The 26,720-nt window shown below is 39.3% G+C and overlaps 1 protein-coding gene and 1 long non-coding RNA gene across 11 annotated transcripts in view; one reads left to right on the top strand and one right to left on the bottom strand.

The window, feature by feature from the left end:
- Positions 1–26,720, top strand: part of STAU1 (staufen double-stranded RNA binding protein 1) — a 34,705-nt gene that overhangs the window by 1,580 nt on the left and 6,405 nt on the right. For 2 of the 10 annotated variants that reach the window (XR_008206901.1, XM_052683555.1), the window contains exons 2-16: positions 2,418–2,484; positions 7,551–7,825; positions 8,214–8,338; positions 9,694–9,850; positions 11,618–11,756; positions 12,413–12,578; positions 19,095–19,193; positions 20,524–20,754; positions 21,289–21,432; positions 22,243–22,389; positions 23,156–23,228; positions 23,533–23,852; positions 24,596–24,718; positions 26,213–26,298; positions 26,391–26,438. Coding sequence is in view for 9 of the 10 variants with exons in the window: in XM_052683555.1 (XP_052539515.1) it covers positions 7,633–7,825; positions 8,214–8,338; positions 9,694–9,850; positions 11,618–11,756; positions 12,413–12,578; positions 19,095–19,193; positions 20,524–20,754; positions 21,289–21,432; positions 22,243–22,389; positions 23,156–23,228; positions 23,533–23,852; positions 24,596–24,718; positions 26,213–26,298; positions 26,391–26,438 (2,051 nt within the window). In the remaining variant the exon portion in view is untranslated. The remainder of the gene's footprint in view (positions 1–2,417; positions 2,485–7,550; positions 7,826–8,213; positions 8,339–9,693; positions 9,851–11,617; positions 11,757–12,412; positions 12,579–19,094; positions 19,194–20,523; positions 20,755–21,288; positions 21,433–22,242; positions 22,390–23,155; positions 23,229–23,532; positions 23,853–24,595; positions 24,719–26,212; positions 26,299–26,390; positions 26,439–26,720) is intronic. The other 8 variants (XM_052683556.1, XM_052683562.1, XM_052683560.1 and 5 more) reach the window with 8 other exon arrangements.
- The window catches only part of LOC128080835 (uncharacterized), a 29,551-nt gene continuing 8,069 nt past the window's right edge, over positions 5,239–26,720 (bottom strand). The window contains exons 3-4 of the long non-coding RNA XR_008206903.1: positions 12,879–12,985; positions 5,239–7,062 (exon numbers count right to left, since the gene is read on the bottom strand). This is a non-coding gene — a long non-coding RNA (uncharacterized LOC128080835). The remainder of the gene's footprint in view (positions 7,063–12,878; positions 12,986–26,720) is intronic.

Genomic DNA, 26,720 nt, shown 5'->3' with positions numbered 1-26,720 from the left:
CAGTCATGATTTTGCTGTCAATCAGGCAACATCTGTTGGTGGCAAAATTAAAAGTATTCATAGGTTGAAATTAATTTGGGGTGTGATAACCATAACTGTGCAGAGTCAGAGCAAAATAGAAATCTGTGCTTTGTATTCCATGGCTCACCAAAAAGCAGTGATTTGTTCTGAGGGCATGCAAAGCTTTTAAAAAATTTTTAACACTATGTTGTCCAGAATCCATGTTGGGGTTCCTTATTCTTGAGAGTTCTTGGAGATGTGGCTGGAACCATAGAGCAGATCTGTATGTTGGTTACCGTGTGAGCTGAAATTGGTATCTGTGGCTTTATGGCCCGTTGTACTTCTGGGTGCAGCAACCAAGTTCTGTGCAGCACCTCTTGCCAGCAGCACACAGCTGGAAGCAGCCATCTGAGTGAGTGTTCATCTTCGTTGGTGATCGCCTCATCACTTTCTGGTTTATTCTCTTGCATTGTGTTTGGAGCTGTAAGGTTTATGTGCACATCTGTTAGCTCCCTCTATTCCTTCAGATTTTACTTTCAAATGTTAGCCTTTCGTCAACTTTCTCTAATTAATGACCCGTGCCATTGCTTCCGAGGTGTTCTGTCTAACGCGGTTTTCTCTCCTTGAAGATTTCTCTTACCTGTTTTTAGAAATAACAGCACCTTTTCCTTTGCTGAGAGCTGGTTTTGAGATGCATCTTGTCCTGCCCAGATGCTATAGAAAAAGATTTGTTGAAGAAGAAGGCACTGCTCAGCTGTGCTTTACATGCTGTGTAAATAGCCTCAGGTCTATAAAGTTTGAAGTGTTGTTTATCTTTATTGGTGGAGTGTATTTATTTACAGTTCAGTTGTGAATAGTCAGGTACTGTTGTTAGTGCTGTTGCAGAAGCCAAGTGCTTTAGGATTTTGTGCTATAAGTACACAGAGCTACTGATGTGCATTTTTCAAATCTGTGTTAGGAAATGAACCATCTCAGTAAACCTGATGGGATTTGTGGAGACGTGTTTTTGGTGCTCCCAAATGAATATGCAACAAAAGAAGGAGGCTCTGCCACCACATCCGAGTTATTTAGAGTTCCTTTAGAAAAGGATGGAGCACGGAGCTTTTCTGAAGGGTGTTTTGCCCTGCTGCGATGGGTGCACAGCACTCTTCCTCAGTCTGCAGCAACAGGTGGAAGCATGGCTGCAGCGGCGGCTGCTCTGCCCTGCCTGCATGCTGTAGGTGGCTGTAGGTGTGCGCTGGGCTGGCTGCTCCAGTGAGAGAGCAGTGACAGAGAGGACAGTCAGTGAGTGCTGTGTGTCCCACGGGTTGTTCTGGTTCTGTTTGGTCCCACCTTGGGTACTTGCATCCTTTGGTAGAGGTTGGGCTTGGGCTTTTTTTGGTCCCTGTCGAATGCATGCATTTCAGGCAACAGTCCTGCTTTGTGAACAATTTGTCACTAATGGGGAAAATTAGTCACCTTTGCCATGCAACTGAAGGGGCAGCAGCTGTTGAGGTGCCTTGTGTTGTGAAGAATCCTGTTTCAGAAAGAATTTTTTAGTTTAGATTCTCGTTTTCTGTAGTAAAACTCCTAGAATATTATCTATGACACAATCTTTAGCTGCTCATCTCAACCTGTAATTTGTATCCTGTTGGCTTTGTCTGGTGTCTGTTTCTCATTCTCCTCTGCTCTTGTATCTAAAAAGCCCTTTTCTGCTGCTGGCAGTTCATGAATGGGTGCACAAAAGGGTTTAATGAGACATGCCTGCAAGCTGTGATAGGCAGCTAAATGGCATGTGGGTATGTGGCTCTCTAGATGTGCATGTCCTAGAGAACAGAGCACCTTCCCATATTCTGCTACTGACAATGAATAAAATGTATTTGTTTGAGAACTTGCTCTCTGTTGTGTTTTCAGCTGGCCACTCAGTGTTTGGAGCACATCTGTGCTAGATGTCTGTGAGATCCCCTTTTTCCAAACCTGATCTTTGAGCTCCAGGTGCTGCCCTTCAGTGATGGGAAGGACTGGTTCTGGTAGAGCTGGGCTGTGTGGTCCCTGGGACACAGGGCAACAGCAAGGTGTTGCATTTGTGTGCAGCTGCAGCTCTGAGGCCTCATTCCAAGTGTGTGATTATCAATTACTTAAATTTTGCCAACAGGTCGTCTCCATCACCCACAGTGGTGTGGTGCATTGCAGTCCTTACTATTAGAAAGCTCTATTCCATGCATTTTGAAGCCTGCCACATCTTGCTCTGTCCCTTTACGTGTGGAGAAAGATTATTCTTTTCCACTCCAAGAACTGTGCTGTGCTCGTGGACTGCTGTTGTCAGCTCCAGCTTGTCAGCCCCTCCTCTTCAGCATACATGAGCCCAAATCCATCCGTGTTTCTTAGAGGATATACTTTTCTGAAGCAAAATGTTAACTCTCTCTTTTTCCTTCTAGGGATTCTCCATCATAAGTACCCTATTCACAACTAAATCCAAATCTCCACTGTCTGGATCTCCTAAAGGTACAGGAAACTTACTTAAAACGTTCAAGTTTCTTACCTTTTACTTGCATTATATTGGAGAAAGCACATGTTGTGGTGAAGTCTGATTAATCCCAGGAGGTGTTTGTTTTGTGGCCCTCTGTGCAACACTTTGGCAATTGTGATAAAGGAAAAAAAAACATGAAAATTTGAGGATTATCATGAGGATAATATTGAGACAGCACTGTCTCAATAAAATTTAAAATACTGATGTCTGATTTAGCACAAATAAATACACAAAGGTGGGAAAGGAGCAAGTTATGTGATTTACTGCTGCCTGTGATGGTATGTGCAACGTGTGTGCATCTGTCTGTCAGTCGTAGTCAGCTTGCAAGTCCTAGCAGTGTCACAAGTGTTGTGCAGGGCTTGGGTGATTTGTTGTAATAGTTGTCTTGAAACGTTTGAAGTAGTTGTTAACTTCTGATTACATGGAGAAATCACCTGAGATAGCAGCATCTGCATTTCTCCATTCAGTGAGCTGGCATATATAAGTTGTTTTTTTCTTGAATGTGTTGGGGTTTGTAGAGCCATTGCAGAGTAGAGAGCATGTTATGCTGGGAAAGCATTGTAAACTCTTTTGTTATCCACAAAAAACCTGTAATTGAACATTCAATTAAGTGCAGTAAGTTCTTTTATCCTAGTGAAGTATTTCACACAAACCAACATCAGTTCCATAAGCTACATGAGTAACTGAGAAATTAGACACAAAGTCCTAATTTACTCTATCAGAGTGTGCTTTGACATTGCTTGTAGGAAGGAGCTAAATGTTTTTTAAAAGCAAACAATATAGGATCATAGAATGGCCTGGGTTGAAAAGGACCACACTGATCATCCAGTTTCAACCCCCCTGCACATAGTGCAAGGTCGCCAGCCACCAGACCAGGCTGCCCAGAGCCACATCCATCCTGGCCTTATATATTGGTATATGCCAACTTGTAGCATGTGATCCTGTAAATTACTGCACAGGGTCTGAAATTGTGAGAAATCCGTAAAGTGAAGCTTTACAAATCACCAGATGTGTTAACAGCCAAGCAGCAAAGGTGAATTTATGAAACGCTGCCTAAATTCAATCTAATCAACTCTGAAACAGTTGTGAATGGCTGATAACTTGCTGGAAGTTGATTAAATTTTTTGGTTAGAATATAAAAGCTTGAGATTGGTGAGTGAAGGGGAAATCAGAGAATCACAGTGTGACGACGATGTACCAGTTGATCTAGGGAGAAGCATTAAGTGTTATTAAGTGTAACAGGTTAAAATGATGCATCAATTGGAAGAGTTTCATTGTCGTAGCATTTTAGCTGTCTCCCTGGTAATAAATTTCTGTTCAGCTGTGGAAAACGCCTGGCATGCCCAGCTCTCCAGCTACTTGAATGTCGTGGGGATAAACCCTGAACTGTGGGGTGTTCTGCAGGTTTAAGATGTCTGCTCCAAGGAAAGATTCAGTTATTGATTCCTTAAAATTTCGGTTCTGTTAGATATTGCTGCTGCTGCTTCCTCCACCTTTAGAAGGAGTCATGGAAAGGAACACTCACGTGATCTTGTTGAGCACCTTTTTTTCTTTCTTGTTATATTAGTAGTTCCAGAGGCCAAATATTTGTACAGTACTTTTGGTCATCAAACCCTGGTTACACGTGTAATTGCAGAGTATTTTGCAAAGAGTGGGTGGGTCTACTGGAGTGTTAGAGATGCTTAAAGCAAGCTGTGCTGAAACTTGCGATAGCTGACTCCTCTGGAAGTCTTTGGATTCCCAGAAGGAGGGCTGAACTCTTCCCGTTTTTGACTTGTCAGGCTGGAGGAGGTTGTGTGGTGAGTTCTGGGAGGTGCTTCAAAGCCGTGTTTGAACGTGGCTGGGCAGCTGGACTGTCAGAGCAGCTGGGCAATGGTTCCCACGCTGAGAACAAGCGTGCTGTGAGCGATGGATGTGTCTGCAGTGACTTTTTTTTGTCTGGTTGTGGAATGTGAACAGCTGAAGCCTATTCTCAGTTGGGTTGGTTTCCAAAACTTTGTTGTTTTAAGCACTAGGATGTGAGCTTAAGTCTCCAAAGGTTTTGTGAATAATGCCTGAATTGTTTATCCTGAATGTTATTCTAATTAGAGGTGTTCAGAAAGAAGCTTTTTTGAACTGCATGCAGATGACTTTCTCTCTTAATAGAGTGAGATCTGGATAGAAAATAGTCCAGACTGTCCTGGTGTGAGGTTCTTGAGTATTCTGCAGTAAATACAGCAAGTGAACTAATAATATCCTTGTTGGGGACTTACTGTCTTGGAATAAAAAAAATGAGGGACCAGCATTGAGGTTTGCTTAATATCATGAGAGTGAAACAGCATGAAGGGAAGAATAAGTTGTAGAAGTTAGTAACGTTTTTACAGCTGAGCTACTGAATGTAGTGTTCTCTCTTTACATAGAATGCTGTTGGATTTTGCTCTAAAGCACATACTGACATCCTTGAAACAGTTGCTGTGAGTAGATGTCTGTGGTTGTGGAATATCTGTGCTGCTCTGTGGATATGCTGATAGAATTCAGTTTGTGTTCTGCAGTAGTAGCAGGTTGTTTTTGCATCCAGGAGCCTGAGACGTCCAGTAGAACAGTGATTTAGAGTATCCTCTGCTAAGCTGTTTCTGGAATGAGGAGTGATGCTTTTATACCATTTTTAATGGCCATCCACAGTTTATACAATTGCTTTATGAGCTTACGAGGTGAGTTTTGAGAAAAAGAAATGTAAGAGGTGGACTTCAGTACACCACAAAAATGATGGAAAAATCGAATACAATATACAACAGAACTCATCAGTGAAAGCTGAAATGTCTTTATGTGCAAATTTTACATAAGAAAATGCAGAATTGCTATAGAATTAAAATATCCACTGTTAGATTCTACTTCTTACAAAAGACTTTTGCAGATTTCTAGCCAGATACGTATTTGATGAGATGCTTATTTAGCAGAGCTTTGCTATTGAAAGTATATGATTCTTCTCTGCATTGTGTGATAGTTGACTAGAAAACTATTTTAGTATACATATTTTTGGTGTTGAAATTCCACAATCCCAATAAACGTATGATTGCAAGTGAAGAATAATGTCTTGCTTTGGAAATGAAGCACTTCTAGGCAGAGCTCTGAGAAAAATGTTTCAGGCTTCCTTTCCAGCATGATCTGAAAAGATCCTGGTGTTACTGATTTCAAAACCAAAAACTTTGGTGTTCTCAAAATGTGGGGTCACAAATTTCTGAGCTTTGGTTAATTGGAGGGATGCTGCACTTCAGCAGTAAATGATCATTCACTTTTTATAGCACTACAAGATCACTTATTCGTTTGTGGCAATTGTTGTATTGTATTTGAATATGTTCAGGTTTCTGGTAATGCTTCTGGGAATGAAGCTATTATAAAATGATTACCCCAGAGTCTTAGTCTACATACTTTTGATCTTTGTCTTTCAGTTTCTCTGAGCTCCTTCAGACAGGACTCCCCAGTGCCCTTCCACAGTTAGATGCACCTTGTGCACTCTTTGATAGTCAAATACAGCATTTACTTTGAGTGTAGGGAGCACGTATAGATGTTGTGGACTAACAAGGTCTTTGAATTAATTTCCCAGTCTCGTGAAAAACAAAGCTATCCAGCCAGCATTGCGGTAAGCCTGATGTGTGTATGGTAGCTCTTCAAAGCTCCAGATGGCAGATTGGTTTGTATGTGTTGTTTTCTGTAGCTTTTTTTCTTACCAGATAAAATCTTTGTATGACTGTATTACCCTGAGTTCTCCCCTCAAAATTGTCTTTCAGTACCAAACTAAAAGCTTCACTCTGATTCACTGCTGCTCCTCTTACACTGGAAGCCCATTCACAGGTTCAGAGTTGGAGGCTTACTGAGCACTGGTGGAGTTGTGTTGCTACTAATAGCTCCCCAGTGGTATGGAGCAGTGATTTCACTTGTACCCTTCATCTGTAATTATGTCAGGGGGGAAAAAAAAACACCAAAAACCTTTGTTTGATGCCCTAATAAAGTCTGTGGCAGATGAGTGTGTGCATCCATGTGTGTGCATTTGTGTGTAAAGTGTATTTACTTGGCTGTGAAATTTATTTTGAACAAATTGATATGTGGATAGTAAGTGGATATGGACAGCTGAGCTCTGGCAGCAATGATAGCCTCAAACTGGCAACCTCCTAGTGTATATTTAGGTTTAACTGTCTGAGCATGAAGATAATGTTGCATCCATGTGTAACAGAAATCTAACAGTAATTTGTCAGTGGAGGAAGGACCTATCACAGTATTTCACTATGTCTGCTGCAAGTGCATTGCTTGGAGGTGTCTTTTTCTTACATGAACATTGCCTATGAACACACTCAACCCTTATTTACAGGATTGTAAGGCTGAGTAACTCTAAACTGATAGCTTGGAACTGTGACTGACGCTTCATGACACGAGTAGAAGTATCCTTCAAAATGTATGCCACTTACAATGTTTATAAGCTCTTATAAGATCATCTTTTTTGCACTAGTAGCAACTTCAGCATTTTTCTGCTGGACATCAGTAGTGTTCCCTTGTGAATGATCAGGTTCTCAATGATCCTGGAAAAAAAGCAAAAATACATGTTTATTAAAAAAAAAAAAAAAGGACTTGTTCTGAAGAATTTCTCCATGAAGAATACATTTGTTGCCTGCCCTTCCAAGCTAAAAAATAAAAATAAAATTGAAATAGTAAGAAGTGTAATCTGCTCATGCGAGTTGCTCTATGCTTACTGTATAAGCAGTGGTTATCAGTTTAAGTAACAGGATTTGTTTTGTAAGGTGACTCAGTGTTGTAGCAGTCAGGAAGTTAAATAAGCAAACATAAATAAGACTCTTATACTCCTTTTAGAGTTTAGAGATTGAAATGTGCTATTAAAACTGATGTCTGAGAGACTTACTGCATACCAAATGGAAACAATGACTGCCTGATTTAATGCTTTTTTCCCCTTTTCACTTTTTGCTAATTGAGAAATAATTTCAGCAGCTCATTATTTAGAGAATGCTAAACATTCAGTATTAACTTTTCTCCTTCCATCTTTATGTTTTAGGTCAGCAATTCGGTTCCATTGCTGAATTTGCCTGCATTCAAAGCTCTTTGCCTACAGTAACTTGCTCTGGTTGGAAGTGAACATGTCTCAAGTTCAAATTCAGAATCCTTCTACTGCCCTTGCAGGGAGCCAAATATTGAATAAGAACCCATCTCTTTCACAGCCACTGAGTATTCCTTCTACTACTAGTTCTTTGCCCTCTGAAAATGCAGGTAGACCTATCCAAAATTCTGCTTTACCCTCTGCATCTGTTACATCTACCAATGCAGCTGCAGGTGAGATTGAGTATCTATTAGCAGATGTATGTATTTTTGATGTCTTGGACCTCTGAATGTTGTAGAAGTAATACTTACCCAATCACAGCAGCTTGTAATGCTTTCTCCACACTGAACGGAGTCTGTCTGAGGCAGATAGAGGCACTCTTTTGCACAGAGGCCTGTTTGTAGTACTGAAAAGTACTTAACATTTTCGTACACTGCTTGGAGGTCTCAAGGTTCTTCAGGGAACATGCTGTTGCTGTTTTGGCTAATGACCAGAACTATCTAATCCAGTGAATGTATTTCTGGGGGGTATTGATGCTAAGAAAATGTAGGATTTTTATTTAAAATGTTTGTAGATTTTTTTGCTACCTGCTCATTTATCTGTTTTTATGTAATCTCTCAGCTCCTTCTAACATGGCAAACCCCAAAGAGAAAACCCCAATGTGTCTTGTGAATGAGTTAGCCCGTTTCAACAAGATTCAGCCTGAATATAAGCTTCTGAGTGAGCAAGGTCCAGCTCATTCAAAGGTACCTATTCATATAAGTTTCTTGTTTCTCTTCTTCATGCTCTTGTACTTTTTTAGTGGAAAGGCAAAGCACGTGCCTTTATGAACCTGACTGTCCTAATTGTCAGGTATTTGGAAAACAAGGATTTTAGTATGTATTTTTTGATGCCTGAAGTACAATGCAGTCAAACAGTGCCGAATGTTCATCTGGTCCAAAACAGATTAGCAAAAGAATCTTTGGTCTATAATGGTGGGGATATGAAAATGCTTAGGACAAGCCAGCACATGGTGTTCATCCGACGTCACTGCAATCTTGTACGGTATGTTAAAAGCCCAGTGATATGCAGTTTGTTTGGTGTTCTGTTTACCCATAGAGAGAGAATTTCTAAGGAATGCAGTAAGTATAGAAGCAATTGGTGTTACTTCAAAGAACAATGAGGATGTGAGTTTCAACATTATTAAGCTTTTTAATTCTTGTTGGAGGTCTCCATTGAAAGGTCTGCTGAGGTCAAGGCATACAAGGAAAATCAGCCTGGGCTACATCTATTTAATCTGACACCATCTCCTTAAGGTGTTGTCTGGAACAGTGTTAGTGCTGTACGCAGGAGGAATTGCCTTTGATGTGGGTAATGCTGAGAATTAAAGTCTTTCAACCCAAACATGCATAATGTCAGCTTCAATGTGCAAAGCAGGCAGGGCTTGCCTTTGCAAAAAGTAATGGAATAACATTCAGAGCATCTGTTCACTTGTTTTCATTCTGACTGAAATTAAATTTCATTTAATTACCAGAGAGACTTTGGCTTTCTGTTGTCTGAATAATTTGTGAAACTTTAGGGCAATATGTATCCTTCCTTATCTCATATAAAAAGAAGTATCACAGCATTGCTCTATGATCAGACAGCTTTGTAATCCCTTGGGGACATGCAGGAGGCTTTTTGGTACAACGTGAACTTACTGTTCCTCAGACTACTGGTAAATACAGTTTATTTAAAAAAAAAAACCAAGGTGTTAAAACAGCAAGTTGTTGGGGGATAAAGTGATTTCCAAGGCAGCTGTTCTGATGGGTGTTGACATACCATCTATCCCTGTTGTGGCCACCTCTGTATGCATTGCCTCTTCTGTTTTACAGCCTGTATCATCTCATGCAGTATGCAGGATAGTGCTAGCTGCAGTTCTGTGAAATTCATAGTTAAGTAATCAGGGATATCCTGTAGATGTCCCAGAAGTTTAAAATGTGGAGTTGGCATTAGTAAAGGAAAGCATTGCATGCTGTCTTCTCGACTTCTGCATCAGTAGAAGACTCACAGTTCCATGGAAGGCAGTCTAATAAACGTTGTAAATTCTGAACCCACTCATAACATGTTTTCTGTTTCTCAGGTGTTCACTGTGCAGCTGACTCTCGGGGACCAGCACTGGGAAGCTGAAGGAACTAGTATTAAAAAAGCGCAACATGCAGCAGCTGCCAAAGCCTTGGAAGGGACGAAGTTCCCTAAGCCTACAGCTCGTCCATCTCGTAGCGAAGGCAAGAATCCAGGTATATACCTCACCAAACTGGCATAAAAAGCAACAAACAAAACCCGTGTGGAATTCAGCTTCCTGGTTTTAACGTGTGTGAAGTTGCATAAGGATAAAAAAAAAAAAGAAAAGGGTGATACTGACATTATGTTCTGTGTATTTAATGATAGCAATAGTTGGGCTTTTTGAGAAAGTCATTTTGATATTTAACCTTTGATCGTGGTAGGCGTCATAAAAATTCAACAAAAATTAACAAGTTAAAAATACAGATTTTTTTTTTTTTGTCATGTCACTCAGGCTTTTGAAGAACCTACTGCTTAACTTGCTGCTTTCTGTTGTATTGCTTGGTGGAATCTTTGAAAATTTTTTATCATAATCTTAAAAAACAAAACAGAACAAAAAAAAACCACCCAAAGCTATCAAGAATTCAATCACAGCAAAGAATAATATTTTTCATAGGTGGGTGAATTTGGCAGTTTTTACAGGATAGTTCAGGAGCTTGATGATAAAGATTTCCTTAAAAGTTTAAGTGAACTATTAAATTTGTGTCCAGCAGTTGTTTCAGAACTTTGGAAGGTGCTTCATTTGCATTTCTTTAAAGAGAAGTAGAAGTGGAGTTGTAGAAGAGCATTTAATTTGTTGCTGTGTTGAATCACAGAATCACAGAATCACCCGGGTTGGAAGGGACCTCAAGGATCATGCAGTTCCAACCCCCCTGCCCAGCAGGGCCACCAAACATCCACATTCAGATCAGGTTGCCCAGGACCCCGTCCAACCTGGCCTTGAACACGACCAAGGACGGCGCATCCACAACCTCCCTGGGCAGCCCGTTCCAGGGCCTAACCACTCTCCTTGTGAAGAACTTCCCCCTAACATCCAACCTCAATCTTCCCTCCTTCAACTTGGATCCATAATCCACTTCTTATTTTTTAAGATTGCTTTGAGGATGTGTCTAGAATGTGAAGTAGCTTCTCATCTCAGCTGCACGTGTGATAACTTTGCATGTCACTTGAGTTGAAAGCTCTCTAAGGATGCCATTATTCCATTCAGCAAAGGGTAAAAGTCTAATCTTTAACATCAGCTGTATTCTGATACCACCTACATTCTTTCTTTAGAAACACTTGGTACAGCAAACAGGAAAAATACTTTTTTCCTGTTATCCTGTAAATAATCAATTACTTTTTTTTCCTATGAATCTGTTCTGTAATTTTTCTTTTTTTTTTTTTTTTGCAATTGCTTTAAAATTTTCCTTTACATTTATGTGACTGTTCTTTATCAGATGAGAATAGTCAGTCCATTACTCATCCACATGAAAAAATTTCAGAGCCACCAGCAGCAATATACCTTCCTTGTCAAAAGGCAAATTGCAATTTGAAAGGGAAGAGTCATAAAAACCTTTGTTAGTTGTTACGTACAAGAAGAAATACTCAATTGTTCTCAGTAAACGACAGAAGCCAAAGATATATGCAGCATGTCTGTTAATTTCAAAGGTCAAAAGATATTTTAGAAAAAGAAATTGCTGCTCTGCACAACATATTAGCTGTGCTGTAAAAATCAATCTGTAGCTTAACAAAGCTTCACCAAATCAAAGAAAAAAGTGTATAGGAGAATTGGCACAGTTAATCTAGGCTTGTAATTTAATGTGCATCACACATGTATTTCTTTGAGTTCTGAATATGAAATGGCAAAGTCCAGTCATCTTTTTCTCTGTTTGGAGGCAGGGCAGAGTTTGTATTGCTGCAGTCTCTGGTGACAGCTGGACAACTCTTTATTCCTTTTTATTTAGACAGTGTAACCCCCACAGTGGAGTTGAATGCGCTTTGCATGAAGCTGGGAAAGAAACCCCTGTATAAACCTATTGATCCTTACACGGGGATGAGATCCACGTACAACTACACAATGAGAGGTGGTACTTACCCTCCACGGTATGTATTGTATGATTTTGGGGTTTTGCAGGCTATTGTTTTAACTTCTGCTCTCTTCATCTGATGTCACCTGAGAACTACTGAAAAATGCAAGTCTGAGGCAAAAAAGTCTTGATCAATGCACTCCATGTGAAGCTGCAATTTGTCTTAACTGTGTGGCTTCTGTGGGAAGGGGAATGTGAAGGAACTGAACCAGATGATGAAGTGTTTTGAAGGACACTTGGATATATTTGGCTTCATGAAGGGAATACCTTGTATTTCTTGCATTTCCTTTCTGTGTATAAACAATTAGATGCTCTTTTTTTTTTTTTTTTAATTAACTATTTAAGTTGCAGATTCAGTTTAAAGAATGTTCTGAGCATTGAAATGAAGAATTCAAAGCTTGCAGGACTAATAACTTTGTCAAAGCGTAGTTATATTGTCCTTTGCTATTTTAGTTTGTTATAGAATATTGTAAAATAAGAAATGTCAATAGTCTCCTTTACATATATCTCCCTAAAATCTTTTACACTGAAAATTTGGCTTTTTAATACTTGTGCTTATGTGCTGAGAAGTGGTTATTGATACCCAAGAGATTCTTCCACATACATTTTATGTTTCTGTAGGTTTGCTTTGTAGGCCAAACTGTTTACTTATGTATGTTTATCTCTTTATAGGTACTTTTACCCATTTCCTGTTGGGCCTTTACTTTATCAAGTTGAGCTTTCAATTGGGGGGCAACAGTTTCATGGGAAAGGAAGAACAAGACAAGCTGCTAAACATGATGCAGCTGCTAAAGCACTGAAAGTTCTACAGAATGAGCCCTTGCCTGAGAAACCAGAGGTGGGAATGGATCAAGTGTTTTAAGTATAAATTGTTAAGATCATTGGAGTTATTGTAGATGTTTTTTCCAAATTGAGAGGAAGACTGTAGTTATGAAATTTAATTCCATTAGGAATGTTTCTGTACTTGTATCACTAGAAACAATTTGATTGGAATAGTAATAATTTTCTATAGAGCTAGAAGTTTCCAAAATTAAATCATTTTATTAATTCTTCTGCTGCAATATATTTCCACAGCAATGCTATAGGCCTCTGTCAGATGTAATAAGCACTAGAGTTTATATAGGAAGCAATGTCTTACCAGTTACAGATCACATGCAAACTTCTGAAGCCATCTAAGCAGGGCAGTTAGGTTCCAGTACAGGCAACACAGAGGTCAGACACAGGTTTCCTTCCTGGGCAAAATTTCTGTGTGATTATGGAATGAACAACAGAACATGAAGAAGAACTTAAAGGAAGTTCATGGACATAGTAAAGTTGTGCACAATTTTTGATAGAAATAGTAAGAAGCAAAATCGTATCCCTTTGGATGTTTACGGTGGCTTGGCACTTCTCATTCCAAGATCCTTGCTTTTTATTTTAATTTATTTAATGTTCTTAGTTGGGAAGCCTCATTGTGTGCACGTGAGTTTCTGGAGCTGAGGTGACTGCGTGCAACCTCTCCATGTGTGCTGAGTATGGCTGGTATCTCTACCAAAGCTCTCAGTGTAGGAAGCATGTTGGTTACAGTCTGACTGTGCTGGGAAAAAAAAAAAGTAAAATAGGCAATTAGGCAAGAATTAATTGGGGAGTTTCAGACTGAGATTGGGAAAAAAAAGTGCGAATGACAGAAATTAGTGAGGGAACTCTATTGAGTTAAAAATGTTAAGTGTTTATGGGAGAGACCACTGCCCAGATAAAGGAAAAATTGTCAGATCTGATGTTTTTAGAAGAGCCCTAGGAGGCACTGCAGTATGGAACAGGTTGGAGTGTAGGTGGTCAGGGACAAGCTGGGGGTCTTCAGCTGGTGGGATCAAGCCTGAGGGAGATACTTTCCTTCAGTGCAGGAGGACCCCAAATTTCAAACTGTTGTCATTCTGTGTCACTGATCCATAATGATCAGTATTTGCTCGTTGTCTTAAAAGATGACCTACTGTCCTTGGCAGTTTGTGTACTGGGCCCAAGGAGTCCTACTGCAGAAAATCGTGGGATCACAACTGAATTCTCTTCTGTTCACTTCTTTAGAAAATCTTACGTGCAAGTGATTTCTTGACTATTTGTGAAGTTGTTTAAAGCTGAGTAACATGGGCTTCAGAACACACGCTGTACTTCCGTGTGATCACATATTCTTTATTATAGGTTGTCTCTTCCAGTGTAAATGGTGTGAATTGAGAGATGAGGGAAGTAAACCTAGAGAGTTTCTTTTCTTGTTTGCTCATTTTAAGGACATGACTGGGACATTGCTATTGTGAATTATACCTGACAAGATCAGAGAATTATTTTATGAATGGAACAGTTGCAGGCTCCCTGAATTCTGTTTTGACTCTGTTCTACATGCTGGGCAGGTCGCTTTAAGTACACTTTCACAAGAAGCATGTCCTTTTATTTTCATTTATTTATGCTTGGCTTCTACTGAGTGAACATTAAGAAATAGAGCTGTGCTCTTTGAACAGAATACTGTTTTATAAAAAGCACTCAAACCAGATCTTAAATTTGGTACTTCAGTAACAAGTTCAATAATATTTGTGATTCTGGAATGGCTTTGGGTACGTCTGAGGGAGTTACTATCTTTGTAACAGCTTTTTTGCACTAGACAAGATGAAGAGAAAATAAGCAATGTTTTACCACTAAGCGAACGCTGTTCAGCGAGGCAAGATCACTGAAGGATGCAACAGTGTAAGATCCAAAGAGATTCCATTACATGTGCATTCAGTGAAGGCAAATTAAGATTTTTTACAAGCAGACATAGTCCTGATACTTCTACTTGTCACTTGATGTTGCCAGTAATTATCCTTTTAAACATACTTATTTTCATGGATCCCATTAGTGTGTGTCTGTATATAAAATGTGTAACCTTGAGCTCCCCTAATTTTAGCCAGAAAATATTCAGTGCTGAAGAATGAATCATTGAGTAAAACGAGTAGACTTAAAGCATAAGAATAACCATTTACCATGCCTTCTTAGAGCACAAATTTGGAAGCTATGGCAGGAGAAAGATTTTAATAAAATTTGCTCTCAGTTGGGCAGAGCACTGCCTGAGCAGCTGATCTAATTTTAAGTTGTCTGTGCTTTGAGCAGGAGTCTGTAGTAGGAAACCTCCAAAGGATCGTTCCAACCTAAATTAGTCTGACTGGAGTTCAGGCATGCTGACAAGGAGGCAGAGCAGAGTTAGTTGTATATTCAGAGACAGAAGTAATAAAGCCCAGATTTAAAGCTTGGAAAGCAGTGTTTTGCAGCACAGTGCTCAGACAGAAATTCTAACGTTTGCCTGAAAACACTAAACCCAGAATTGCTTCTATGTATTTTTTTCCATTTATCTGTTAAATATCAGCTGTTCTTTATAACTTTAACATGGAAGAAAATACTGATAGCTGCTCTTTAACATCTTTATTAATGACATCGATGAGGGAATTGAGTGCACCCTCAGCAAGTTTGCTGACAACACCAAGCTGAGTGGTGCGGTTGATACGGTGGAAGGAAGGGATGCCATTCAGAGGCACCTCGACAGGCTGGAGGACTGGGCTCGGGTGAACCTCATGAGGTTCAACACGGCAAAGTGCAAGGTTTTGCATTTGGGCCGGAAGAACCCCAGGCACCCGTACAGGCTGGGAGGAGTGGTCCTTGAGAGCAGCTCGGCAGAGAAGGACCTGGGGGTCCTGATGGACGAGAGACTTAACATGAGCCAGCAGTGTGCTCTGGCAGCTCGAAAGGCAAATGGGATCCTGGGCTCCATCAGGAGAGGGGTGGTCAGCAGGGAGAGGGAGGTGATTGTCCCTCTCTACTCGGCTCTTGTGAGGCCCCATCTGGAGTACTGTGTCCAGGTGTGGAGCCCTCAGTACAAGAAAGACAGAGAGATCTTGGAAAGGGTCCAGAGGAGGGCGACTAAGATGATCAGGGGGCTGGAGCACCTCCCCTATGAGGACAGGCTGAGGGAGTTGGGCTTGTTCAGCCTGGAGAAGAGAAGGCTGCGGGGCGACCTCATTGCAGCCTGTCAATACCTGAAGGGAACCTACACCCAGGAGGGGAGTAAACTCTTCAGAAGGGCTGATAACAGCAGGACTAGGGGAAATGGATCCAAGTTGAAGGAGGGAAGATTTAGGTTGGATGTTAGGGGGAAGTTCTTTACAAGGAGAGTGGTTAGGGCCTGGAACGGGCTGCCCAGGGAGGTTGTGGATGCCCCGTCCTTGGCCGTGTTCAAGGCCAGGTTGGACGGGGTCCTGGGCAACCTGATCTGAATGTGTGTTTGGTGGCCCTGCTAGGCAGGGGGGTTGGAACTACATGATCCTTGAGGTCCCTTCCAACCCGGGTGATTCTGTGATTCTGTGATTCTGTGATAGCTCTGTTGAAATCAATGTAGTTCGCATCAGCAATTTTCATAATTTGCTTATAAGCAGTCCTTGAGGAAGTATGTGTTGAAAGACTTCCTGGAAAAGGGGGGAATCCCTTTTGAAGGAGTATATTGCTTTTGCAGTTTGTTTAGGAGCTTTGTAATCTATAATTTTTTTTTTGCTTCACTGCATGACTTTTTCAATTGATAAAGGGGGCATCTAAAAATTTGTTAAAAGCGAAGTGGAGGTTTGTTTGTGGTCTCATTCTGATTTAGAGGCATAATAGATTCCTTGGAGAGGAGTGTGCATGTGCAAGCTACTTTAAAAGCAGATTCTGTAGGCTATGTGCCTCCGCTGCTGGGAAGGAGGAAGAAGGTGGGGGTGTGATTATCTTTGATTTATTAAATAAACTGCTCCAGAGCAGAAGTGGAGGCAAAATAATTGGTGAAAGAGCCATAGTCTGTCAATGTTTTGACATTAATTTACTCTATTAAAATAAGGACACTGAGAAAAATACCTCTTTTAAACCATTTGAACAGACTTGAAATATGTAAAGAATATACAAACGTAATATAGCAGATAATTTTATGCTATATCTTTGTTTTGTTTTGGAAGTATTTTAAATGGAAAAATAATCCAATGAAGAGAGGCTCTGGTCATCTTGGCAAGGAAAAATGTGGGAATTTCATAAGATTGAATATATCTGGGATTGCAAGGAAGGGAAGAATATTTGTAATGAAAGTGATTGTGCAAATGTTTTTATAGTAAAGTCAGTGACAGGTCATTCTTATCGATGCTGGCAATAATGTGCTGTAACACACCCTGATAAAATAAGGCCTTAAGAGTTCAAATACTTTATCTGGGATTATGATGCTATTCATTTTTAACCTGCCACTTGCATTTGAAATGGATTTTAGAATACAATGATGGAGATTTTTGGCACCAATAGTCAGTCTTTTACCTGCACTGTGCCTCCTGCTGAGATGTCGTGTGTGATTCTTGGAACTTAGGTACTGCCTGCACATTTCTTGTGTGCTGCAGTGTGCTTTACTCCTATAGGAGTGGTGCCATCATGTGGTCTTGGTTTTCACAGACCTGAAGGTTGTTCCATGTATTAGAAGATCAGAAATATTAGATGTTATCATAGGAACAACCTAAAGTCTGCTGGGATGCCAGGAAGGAGTGTATGTATTTTATTTAGTTTGGAAAAGGCTTCCTTAAATGATGGGAATTGAAAATAAATGTCTTTGCGTTCTGATCCAACTTGTTAGTAACAGAAATTGAGGATGCTTGCTACCATCAAAATTAGATTTAATCACTCAAGCTCTCTAGCATATTTCTGCTGCTTCAATAAAATATTTAAATCATTTTTGTTAGCTGGTTGCACAACCAGTATTGCAGTATAATGTAATTGGTGTAATTGTTGCTATTCATCTTTATCATAATCTTTCCTATATCGCTGCTGAACACTTAGTGTTGACATTTCTCTGTTGCTGTTACCATGCCTATTAGTTCATGTTAATACCAACATCAGTGAAGACATTTATGGAATCACAATCAAAATTTTATTGGGAGATGCATAGAAGTGCCTGTAGGTGAAATCCACCTGGCACTGCTCTCCTTATAGCAAGCTGTATCTAGCTGCATCTAAGCTGTATTCTAGCTGCATCTAGAGAGGAATAATTGCATGCACTGGTACAGGTTGGGGATGAGCTGCTGGAGAGGAGCTCTGCGGAGAGGACCTGGGTGTCCTGGTGGATGACAGGTTGGCCATGAGCCAGCAGTGTGCCCTTGCGGCCAAAATGGCCAATGGCATCCTGGGGTGCATTAAAAAGAGCGTGGCCAGCAGGTCGAGGGAGGTGATCCTCCCCCTCTACTCTGCCCTGGTGAGGCCTCATCTGGAGCACTGCATCCAGTTCTGGGCTCTCCAGTACAAAAAAGACAAGGATCTCTTGGAGAGAGTCCAGCGGAGGGCCACAAAGATGGTGAGGGGCCTGGAGCATCTCTGCTATGAGGAAAGGCTGAGTGAACTGGGTCTGTTCAGCCTTGAGAAAAGGAGACTGAGAGGGGACCTGATCCAGGTCTATAAATATCTAAGGTGTGGGGGGCAGAATGGTGAGGCCAGATTCTTCTCCAGCAGTGTGTGGAGACAGGACAAGGGGGAACAGCCAGAAACTGCAGCATAGGAAGTTCCACACAAATCTGCACAAGAACATGTTTAGGTGAGGTGACGGAGCACTGGAACAGGCTGCCCAGGGAGGTGGTGGAGTCTCCTTCTCTGGAGACGTTCAAGACCTGTCTGGACACCTACCTGTGCGACCTGCTGTAGGGAACCTGCTTTGGCAGGGAGGTTGGACTCGATGATCTCTAGAGGTCCCTTCCAACCCCTACAATTCTGTGATTCTGTAAGATATCAGAAATGTATTTGATTTAAGGCAAGTTTCTGATGGCATGCTCCTCAGATGATTAGAAAAATTCATAGATGAAGAACTGGCAAGAGAACATGTTGAATGACAGGTCTGTGCCGGGGTCTGATAAGTCATCCTTTATTCACATTGGTCCCATTCTCAGAATCTTCATTTTTTTTCTTCTGGCCTTTCTCTTATCTGATACTGTCTTAGTACTTTTGGTACAAATGTCCAATCAGCATTTGAAAACTGTATTTCATAAAGGTACTTCCATTTGGAAAGCAGTTCATTTAACACTTCAATTTCTTGTTCTGTAGATAGATTTTAAATCTATTGGCCCATATTCCATTTATAGTTTTTCTCCTATCGTGAGCACATGAAAATAAGGAGGTATGCTAGCTTTTACCCATCACCTTAAAAGAGCTTCCTAAATTTCAGGTCTGTAGTACGTGTGCTGCATTTTTGCACATTCATGTAAAATGGCAGTAAAAGTTAAACAATTTGAGAGTTCAATAAACTGGTTGGATTAATCAAATTCAATTTAATAGGATCTTTATTTTAAATAGAGTATGCTTCTTTTAGGTTAACGGAAAAGAACCAGATGATGAAAATCTCAATAAATCTGAAATAAGCCAAGTTTTTGAGATTGCACTTAAAAGGAACTTGCCTGTGAATTTTGAGGTATGTTTATTTTACAAGCTCTAGATCTGTTTTCATTAGAAAATTAAGGCTACACATTAAGTAGAGTCTTTTCTAGGTAACCCAAACAACTGACTTTAACATGCCTTGTTAGTTGTGAGTACGTGTTCATTTTTTGACAGTCACCCCAGTTGTCTCAGAGTTCGTAAGGTTAAGTGACCAAAGAAATCCAGCTGTTCACCAAGTCATGCACTAAAATCATAGCATGAGTGAACAGCTATGCTGTGGTTGTCTGTGCAATCTTTTCCAAGTTTTTTTTTTTTTTTTAAAAAAAACCAACAGTATTATAGTGTAAAAACAAAACAAAACAAAAAAAAAAGAAAAACAACCCCATACTAAAGATTAGAACACTGAAGCACAAAGTCAAGGCAGAAGAGTTGTAACTTGCTCTGAAGGAGCTTATTTATGGAAGTATTTTCTTAACTGAGCACTGATGTGGACTACCCGCAAGTTGCAGAATCTCAGATAGGTTTCTTTTCTTGCCATGAGGTACCTCATGTGCATCTTACTTTCCTTTCCCTTTGGCCTGGCTGCTTGCTGCCTCTTTGCCCCTCCTTGATCATTTAATTACCTTAAATCAGTAGCTTTGATAGGAGCGTCTTAATTGCACCAAAATATTAATTTATTGTGTTGCCTTCCTGAGCTGGCAGAATAACGTTTCAATCAATTATATGAATGCTTACTGTAAGAAAATGTAATTGTGTGTAACTAAATTGCTTTTTAAACTGTGTTATGAAATTTCATATGAATCTTCCAGTTATTACAGATTGGCATGAACATCACCAGTAAAAATATACTGTCACAAAAAGCCAGTTGTGGGTGGAAGCTCTCAATTCGTTTTTATTTTTTGACTCTGAGTGTCTTGAAGTATGATTTGTTGGGAATGGAGTTAAGACTAACTCTGTAGTAAGCAGCTAGCACTTAAATGTTTCCAGAATTACTGATTTCTAAGTCAAATTACTGGATCCCAAATAATGGCTTTCTCAGTGATGTTCTGTTACTGTAACCTAATGTATGAGGTGTTGTTATCTGCATGGAAGTTGACAATGAAATAGAACAGTCATTCTGAAGGAGTAAATAAGTAAGATGGGTTAATGACTGGAATATGTAAATAATGTTTGTGGGTTACTGCATCTGGTCTTCTAAAACGTATTTATTTGGGTGGGATTATGTTATTAGAGGATGATTTACGTAGGCACTTTATGAATTTTATCAAAATTTGAAATCTCTTTATCCATAGTGCTTGAGAGAATTTTGCTATAAACAATGTGCTGTACCATTTTTAATAAGTGTTTATCACGCTTTCACTCAGTTTTTCCCTCTGAAACAGGTGACCAAGGAAAGTGGTCCTCCCCATATGAAGAGCTTTGTAACCAAGGTGTCGGTTGGAGAATTCATGGGTGAAGGTGAAGGAAAGAGCAAGAAGATCTCAAAGAAAAATGCTGCAATAGCAGTCCTAGAAGAACTGAAAAAATTGCCACCCCTTCCTACGGTTGAGAAAATGAAGCCACGAATCAAAAAGAAAACAAAATCAATAGTGAAGGTAAGAGACAATGTAACTGCTGTAAATCATCACCTGAGAGACGTTTCCTAGTCAGTTACAAACACACTTAGGTTGCGTAACATTCATCATCATTTTGGTGCTGGAAAAGAATATTTTGCTCTCACTGGGAGCAAATGGAGTTCCATCAATATTTTTACAACAGATTGTAATAAATTCAGAATGAAGGAGAATCCATGTGAAAGAATGAATGATACCAGAAAAACAAGCTCAGACTTTCAGTCATTAGTGTGGGGTTTTGCATGATTTTTACCTTCTACAAATTCTCCTGCAAGCCTGTCCTTTCCACCATATGATTTGAATCTCTGAAAGTATTTCCAGTGGTAGGTTCTATACAGTCAGCTATGACAGCAGAGCCAAATAAATTGGGTGTTTCTCCATGGCTGCAATGGTATTTCATTAAGAAATTTTGGTTTTAGTTTGTTTCTATTTCAGGAAATGAATTCGGTGGCTCAGTTTTCTTGACTCAGATGTTCACTAATTTTGGCTTATTTCCTGAACGTTTTTTTTGTATAGCTGCAAACAAGTCCAGAATATGGTCAAGGCATGAATCCCATTAGCAGACTTGCCCAGATACAGCAGGCCAAGAAAGAGAAGGAACCAGAGTACATGCTCATCACAGAACGCGGTCTTCCGAGACGCAGGGAATTCGTCATGCAGGTTTGTTTGCTGAATTGAGAAATTTAGTTGTTTGGCTGTGATGTTTCATTTTTTTCTTTTTTTTTGTTGGCTTATCGTATTCAGAGCGTGATGATGGGTAGGATTACAGCCAAATTTGCACTGAATTTATTACAGAAATATTAGTAGATTCCACCCAAGGGAGGCAGTGGTTCATGAAAAGTGATCTGAATCATGTTTAAAAAAAAAAAAAAAAGCATAGGACAGCAGAAGTGCCTGTGCCTTCCTACTGTATTTAAAGCTTTTTATAGTTTTACAACATAGGATTCATTAAACATGAACTAAATAATTCTTCATTTCTTCCTTCCCAAGATTTCTTGTGTGTTGCCTTGGAGTACAATGATTTCTGCATTCTTTATTGCAAATTCCAATAGTGCAGTAGTTTTTTGATGATGACTATCTGCTAGGCTCTAATAATTATGTCTTCCAGCCCTCTCTTATATTCTGGAAAAAGCAGAAAAATCAGTTCCTTTCCAGTATGTTAGGAAAAATTGCTGAACTGTTAACTTCAGCTTGAAAAATTGTATCCACTGTGATGCCAGTTTTGAGCATTTAGGCTGGTGCCAACATGTGATGATGAAATACAACTGATTATGCTATTTCTGTTTGTTATTTTTTGCTTGGAGGGCAGTGATTGAAGATGATAAATAACAGATTAATTGTTGCTTAGAATAATAATTTGAACTATCTTGTGACTCTTGCTGTATTGAAGATACAGGTGAACAGTGAGTGAACCCTAAGATTCAACCCTAAGCTTAGGATTTTACTTCTCTTTCTTCCTCTTCTGTCCAGGTGAAAGTTGGTGTACACACAGCTGAAGGAATGGGCACAAACAAAAAGGTTGCTAAACGCAATGCAGCCGAAAATATGTTGGAAATTTTAGGCTTCAAAATCCCTCAACCTCAGCCTCCAAAACCAGCATTAAAGACAGAAGAGAAGGTAATATTCTTTGAATACTGAACGCAGAGTGTAAACAGTAGCAGCTTTGCAAGACAGTAGAGGTATAGTAAAGCCATGCCTTCTCCAGTGGTCAGGAAGCCATTCTATTGAGGTGACTTCTCTAAATAATTGTATTTTGGATACATCAAGGATTCAATTTTGCAAACAAATCAAAGTCTCGTTAGAAGACTGAATGAATGTATTTTCCAGGGAATGGTTCAGTATGTGAATATTTGATTGATGCATTTGGTCTTAGAAACTGGCAAACATGTAGGGTACATTGTATATTGGAAGCTGTGAGTAGCTTTATCAGTAATTTAAGTCACAAGTTAGCAATATTTTTTTATTCTCTTTAGTCTCCTAGCATGGAAAGAGCCTTGCATTCTTGCCTATTGATTCAGCAGATGTGAAGTTAAAATAGCAAGTCTTGTTTTCTCTTTTTCATGTATGTGTCCACTTGTTTCCAATGCATTCATATTGTTACCAGCAATATGAACGTCGTTTTAAATGGCTAATTATGGGATCTAGTTCTCAATAGCTGTGTTCCTAATAGCACTTCAGTAACCTGTAGATGGCTTTATTCATTCAGTAAGAATCACTGAACTTGTCTTTTCTTTGTAAGTATATGAGAGTAGAGTTATTTGAATAATAATTCTTCAGTAACATTTTGACAAGTCAGACTCTATACATTTTGAAAACTTTAACACTGGAGGGGAAAAAAGCTTTTACCTTTAAAATTGTTTGAGCTCGTTTCTTTATTTTTAAGACACCAGTGAAGAAACCAGGTGATGGAAGAAAAGTAACTTTCTTTGAGCCGGGCTCTGAAGAGACTTCAACTAGTAAGTAACATTACTGAAAGAAGCACGGCCTCCATGCATTTCTCAGTCCCTTCAAAAGCATTATTTAACATGCTATAATAAATAGAAGTGTTGGGACAATTTCTGTGTGAGGAAAAGGTAGGGAGAGGAGAGATCAGTCTCCTTGACTTAGGAGAAAGTTTCTCTGGTATAGAGCCCTCACTTGATGGGAGCAGATTCCCTGGAAAAGAAATGTGATTTCTGTCACTCGGGGTTAATGTTCCAGGTTTGGAGGAAGAGTTGCAGTAAGCAAGCTCTGCATTGGTGGTACCTTTCTTCTCCTCAGGTAATAAAGAAGACGAGTTTAGGATGCCTTATCTCAGTCATCAGCAGCTTCCCGCTGGAATTCTTCCCATGGTCCCTGAGGTTGCACAGGCTGTAGGAGCCAGTCAAGGACACCACACCAAAGAGTTCAATAGGGCAGCCCCAAATCCTGCCAAGGCTACTGTAACAGCAATGATTGCTAGAGAGCTATTGTATGGTGGTACTTCTCCCACTGCTGAGACCATATTAAAAAATAACAACTCATCAGGCCATGTGCCCCACGGACCACTTACCAGGCCCTCTGAACAGCTGGACTATCTTTCCAATGTTCAAGGAATCCAGGTAAATGTTCAGTTTCCAAGAGTTCTTCCAGGGCTATCAAAACTGACCTAAGTTGTTTTAAAGCATTTTAGTTCTGCTGTTGACTGATGTTCATGTAAGCACTTTATCTACAAAATATACTGAGTTTTACTTTTTTTTTTTTTTTTTTTTTTTTTTTTTTTTTTTTTTTTTAAATTTTGTGCTTAAATATGCATTATATACTAATTCTGAGGCTCCATTCGGTGCTGGTGTGTAGGCCTCTGAGAAGAACAAAAATGAAAGTAGTGTTTTCTGAAAACTGTCATGATGTGGGAACGTAATGTGGGTTAGTACTTGGCTGGTCTGAAGTCAGTTTTTCTGAAAAATTGATGCTGCCATAAACTGTGCATTTACTTAGGGTTAGTCCCTTTCATTAGAATCGCATTTAATTTCCTACACTGATGCTTTATTGATATTTGTCTTAATAATAAGAGCTCCATCAAAAAGTGTAACAGGAAAAAAATCAGGTAGCAGTGAGCAGAATAAAAATCCTACAAATAATCATTATGTAGTAATTGTAATTCAGAAGGCTTGCAGAGTTCTTGTGATTACTCAAAATTGTTATTACAACGGAAGTAAAACTCAGAACTAAATGGTTCTGCTGGCTGGCAGATAATGAGTAGAGTTTGGCTTCATATGTTTAGCATATAATCTTTAGCAGTTGTAATGTATTATTGCTCATACTCGGTTAACTGAGAAGAACTAAATAATTCTCTTTTCTTTAGGTTGAATATAAAGACTTTCCAAAAAATAACAAGAATGAGTTTGTGTCTCTTATAAACTGTTCCTCTCAGCCACCACTGATCAGCCATGGAATTGGGAAGGATGTAGAATCTTGTCACGATATGGTATGATGAATCTTACTGAAACGCTTTCTTTTTTGTCTTCAGTGAGCTGTGGGATGCAGCAGATAGAACAGGATTTTGTTGCTTCTGGATAATAATTAAATGCTGTACAATTCCTGGACTATTTTTGTCAAATACATCACAGGTTGCTAAAATAACTGATGAATAATATCAGCATCTAATTTCAGTAACCTTTGACATGCTTAATATATGCTAATAATTTTGTTTTACAGGAAGTACATTTTTTATCTCAGTATTATGGGCCCTGAGCACATTTTGAAGAAAATGTATAAAAAGGAACTTCTAAAACACAAAAGCACATAACTTTTTTTTTAATTTTTCTTAATGGAACGGGCTGATATCTTATTTGAAATGATAATTCTTAGATTTATATTATTACCAAATTTTCTGCTGGAGTGGAACCCAAAAGAGAACGAAATGCAATAAGCCATTAAATAGCAGAAGATGCTCTAAATCTGCTAAAATCCATTTATAAATAAGGTTGTCTTATTCACAGTAGCTGAAATACGTTTTGTGAAAGAATAAGTCTTCTAGAGATTGAATTTTAAGTGATCTGCTATAAAAGACATTACATATTGTTAGCCATATGTACACAGACTACTGTAACTTGGAAGATCATTATTTCCTTTGGTGTCTAGTGGTGACAGACTAAGGTAAGAGTTTGTAATATGTAAATACATGTAAGAAAACTGATTTGACTGATTTTTTAGACTCAACATTTTTTCCAGTAATTTTATAATAGTTGTATTTTGTTAGAGATCTCTTTGAGCTTTGTCACTGAGATTTGATGCCTGTCTCTATATCCTGCTGTAAAAGAGCTCCTGGAAGACTAAGCATGCAAGTCAGTGTAGTAGGTGAAGGCAAAAGGACAGCAGCATTCAAGCTTAACCACTGTGATTTGGTAGATGTCAGAGCATTCCCATGTTCAGATGTTCAGCTTTCACTAAAGCATGTGCCATAAAACTAATAGGGTGTTTTGAAGAGGTGTACCTGAAATTGAACAACACTGAAAAATCTTTTCAATTCTTAAAGGAAGTAACTTCTGCATAAGCTGTGCCACATTAACAAAATGTACTTTATGCAGTTGTGTGCCCTGTTTGTCTGTCTTTGATATTTTTGTCTTTTTTTTCTTATTCTGTGGAGGACTTTTTGATTCTGTGTATTTTAAGGTCCTTACCCAAGTCCTGTACAGTTGGAGCCATTATTAATTTTGTCTTTTGCCATGATATTAATAGTACTGCTGAACTGACATTTCCCTGTTGCTAAAACAAATGCTATGGGAATCCTCTAACCACTGTACCATTCTCTTGTTTATTGTAGTAAGATGAAATTCTACACCATTTAATATTTTCTGCCGTAATTCTGATCCTTAAAAAATATACTGCCAAAATTAGAATGCTTACTTTGAGTCCCAGTCCCCACTTCACTAACAGATGGAATGAACTCGAGTTGTTGAATGTTACTTACTTTCTTTAGGCTGCATTGAACATTTTGAAGTTGCTGTCTGAGCTGGACCAACAAACTACAGAGATGCCAAGAACAGGAAATGGACCAATGTCTGTGTGAGTGTGACCCATTGACTTTCCCTTGTATTATTGGAAACATGTAACCCTAAGATAAACAAATAAAACATGAGGGTTTTTTTCTTTGCCAGAGAAGTTAAAATACCAAGGGCTGTTACCTTGCTGAGAAGGACGAGAGGGTAGGTTTTATGATCCAGCTTGTAATTTTCACGTGTCAAATGCAAGTTATTAAGCTTCATGTTACAGCAAGTGGATAAAATGTGATGGCTGTGATACACAGGAATTTTGACTGTGATATCTCTGCTTGTTACATAGTTACATGTATTTGTAAATAGTGTGATGTTTTTCTATGGATTTAAGTATTAGAGCAGCCTCTAGAAATTTCCTGTGTGTAAATTGTAATCTCTGTTTAGATTTCACAGCTTGCTCATAGAAGAAATGGTGGGCGAGGGGAAGAGGGA

The sequence above is a fragment of the Tympanuchus pallidicinctus genome, unplaced genomic scaffold, assembly GCF_026119805.1.
Source record: "Tympanuchus pallidicinctus isolate F22 unplaced genomic scaffold, pur_lepc_1.0 scaffold20, whole genome shotgun sequence".
In the NCBI taxonomy this organism is placed as follows: Eukaryota; Metazoa; Chordata; class Aves; order Galliformes; family Phasianidae; genus Tympanuchus; species Tympanuchus pallidicinctus.
The sequence above is the reverse complement of the archived record's forward strand: the minus strand, read 5'-3'. Positions and strand labels throughout refer to the sequence as shown.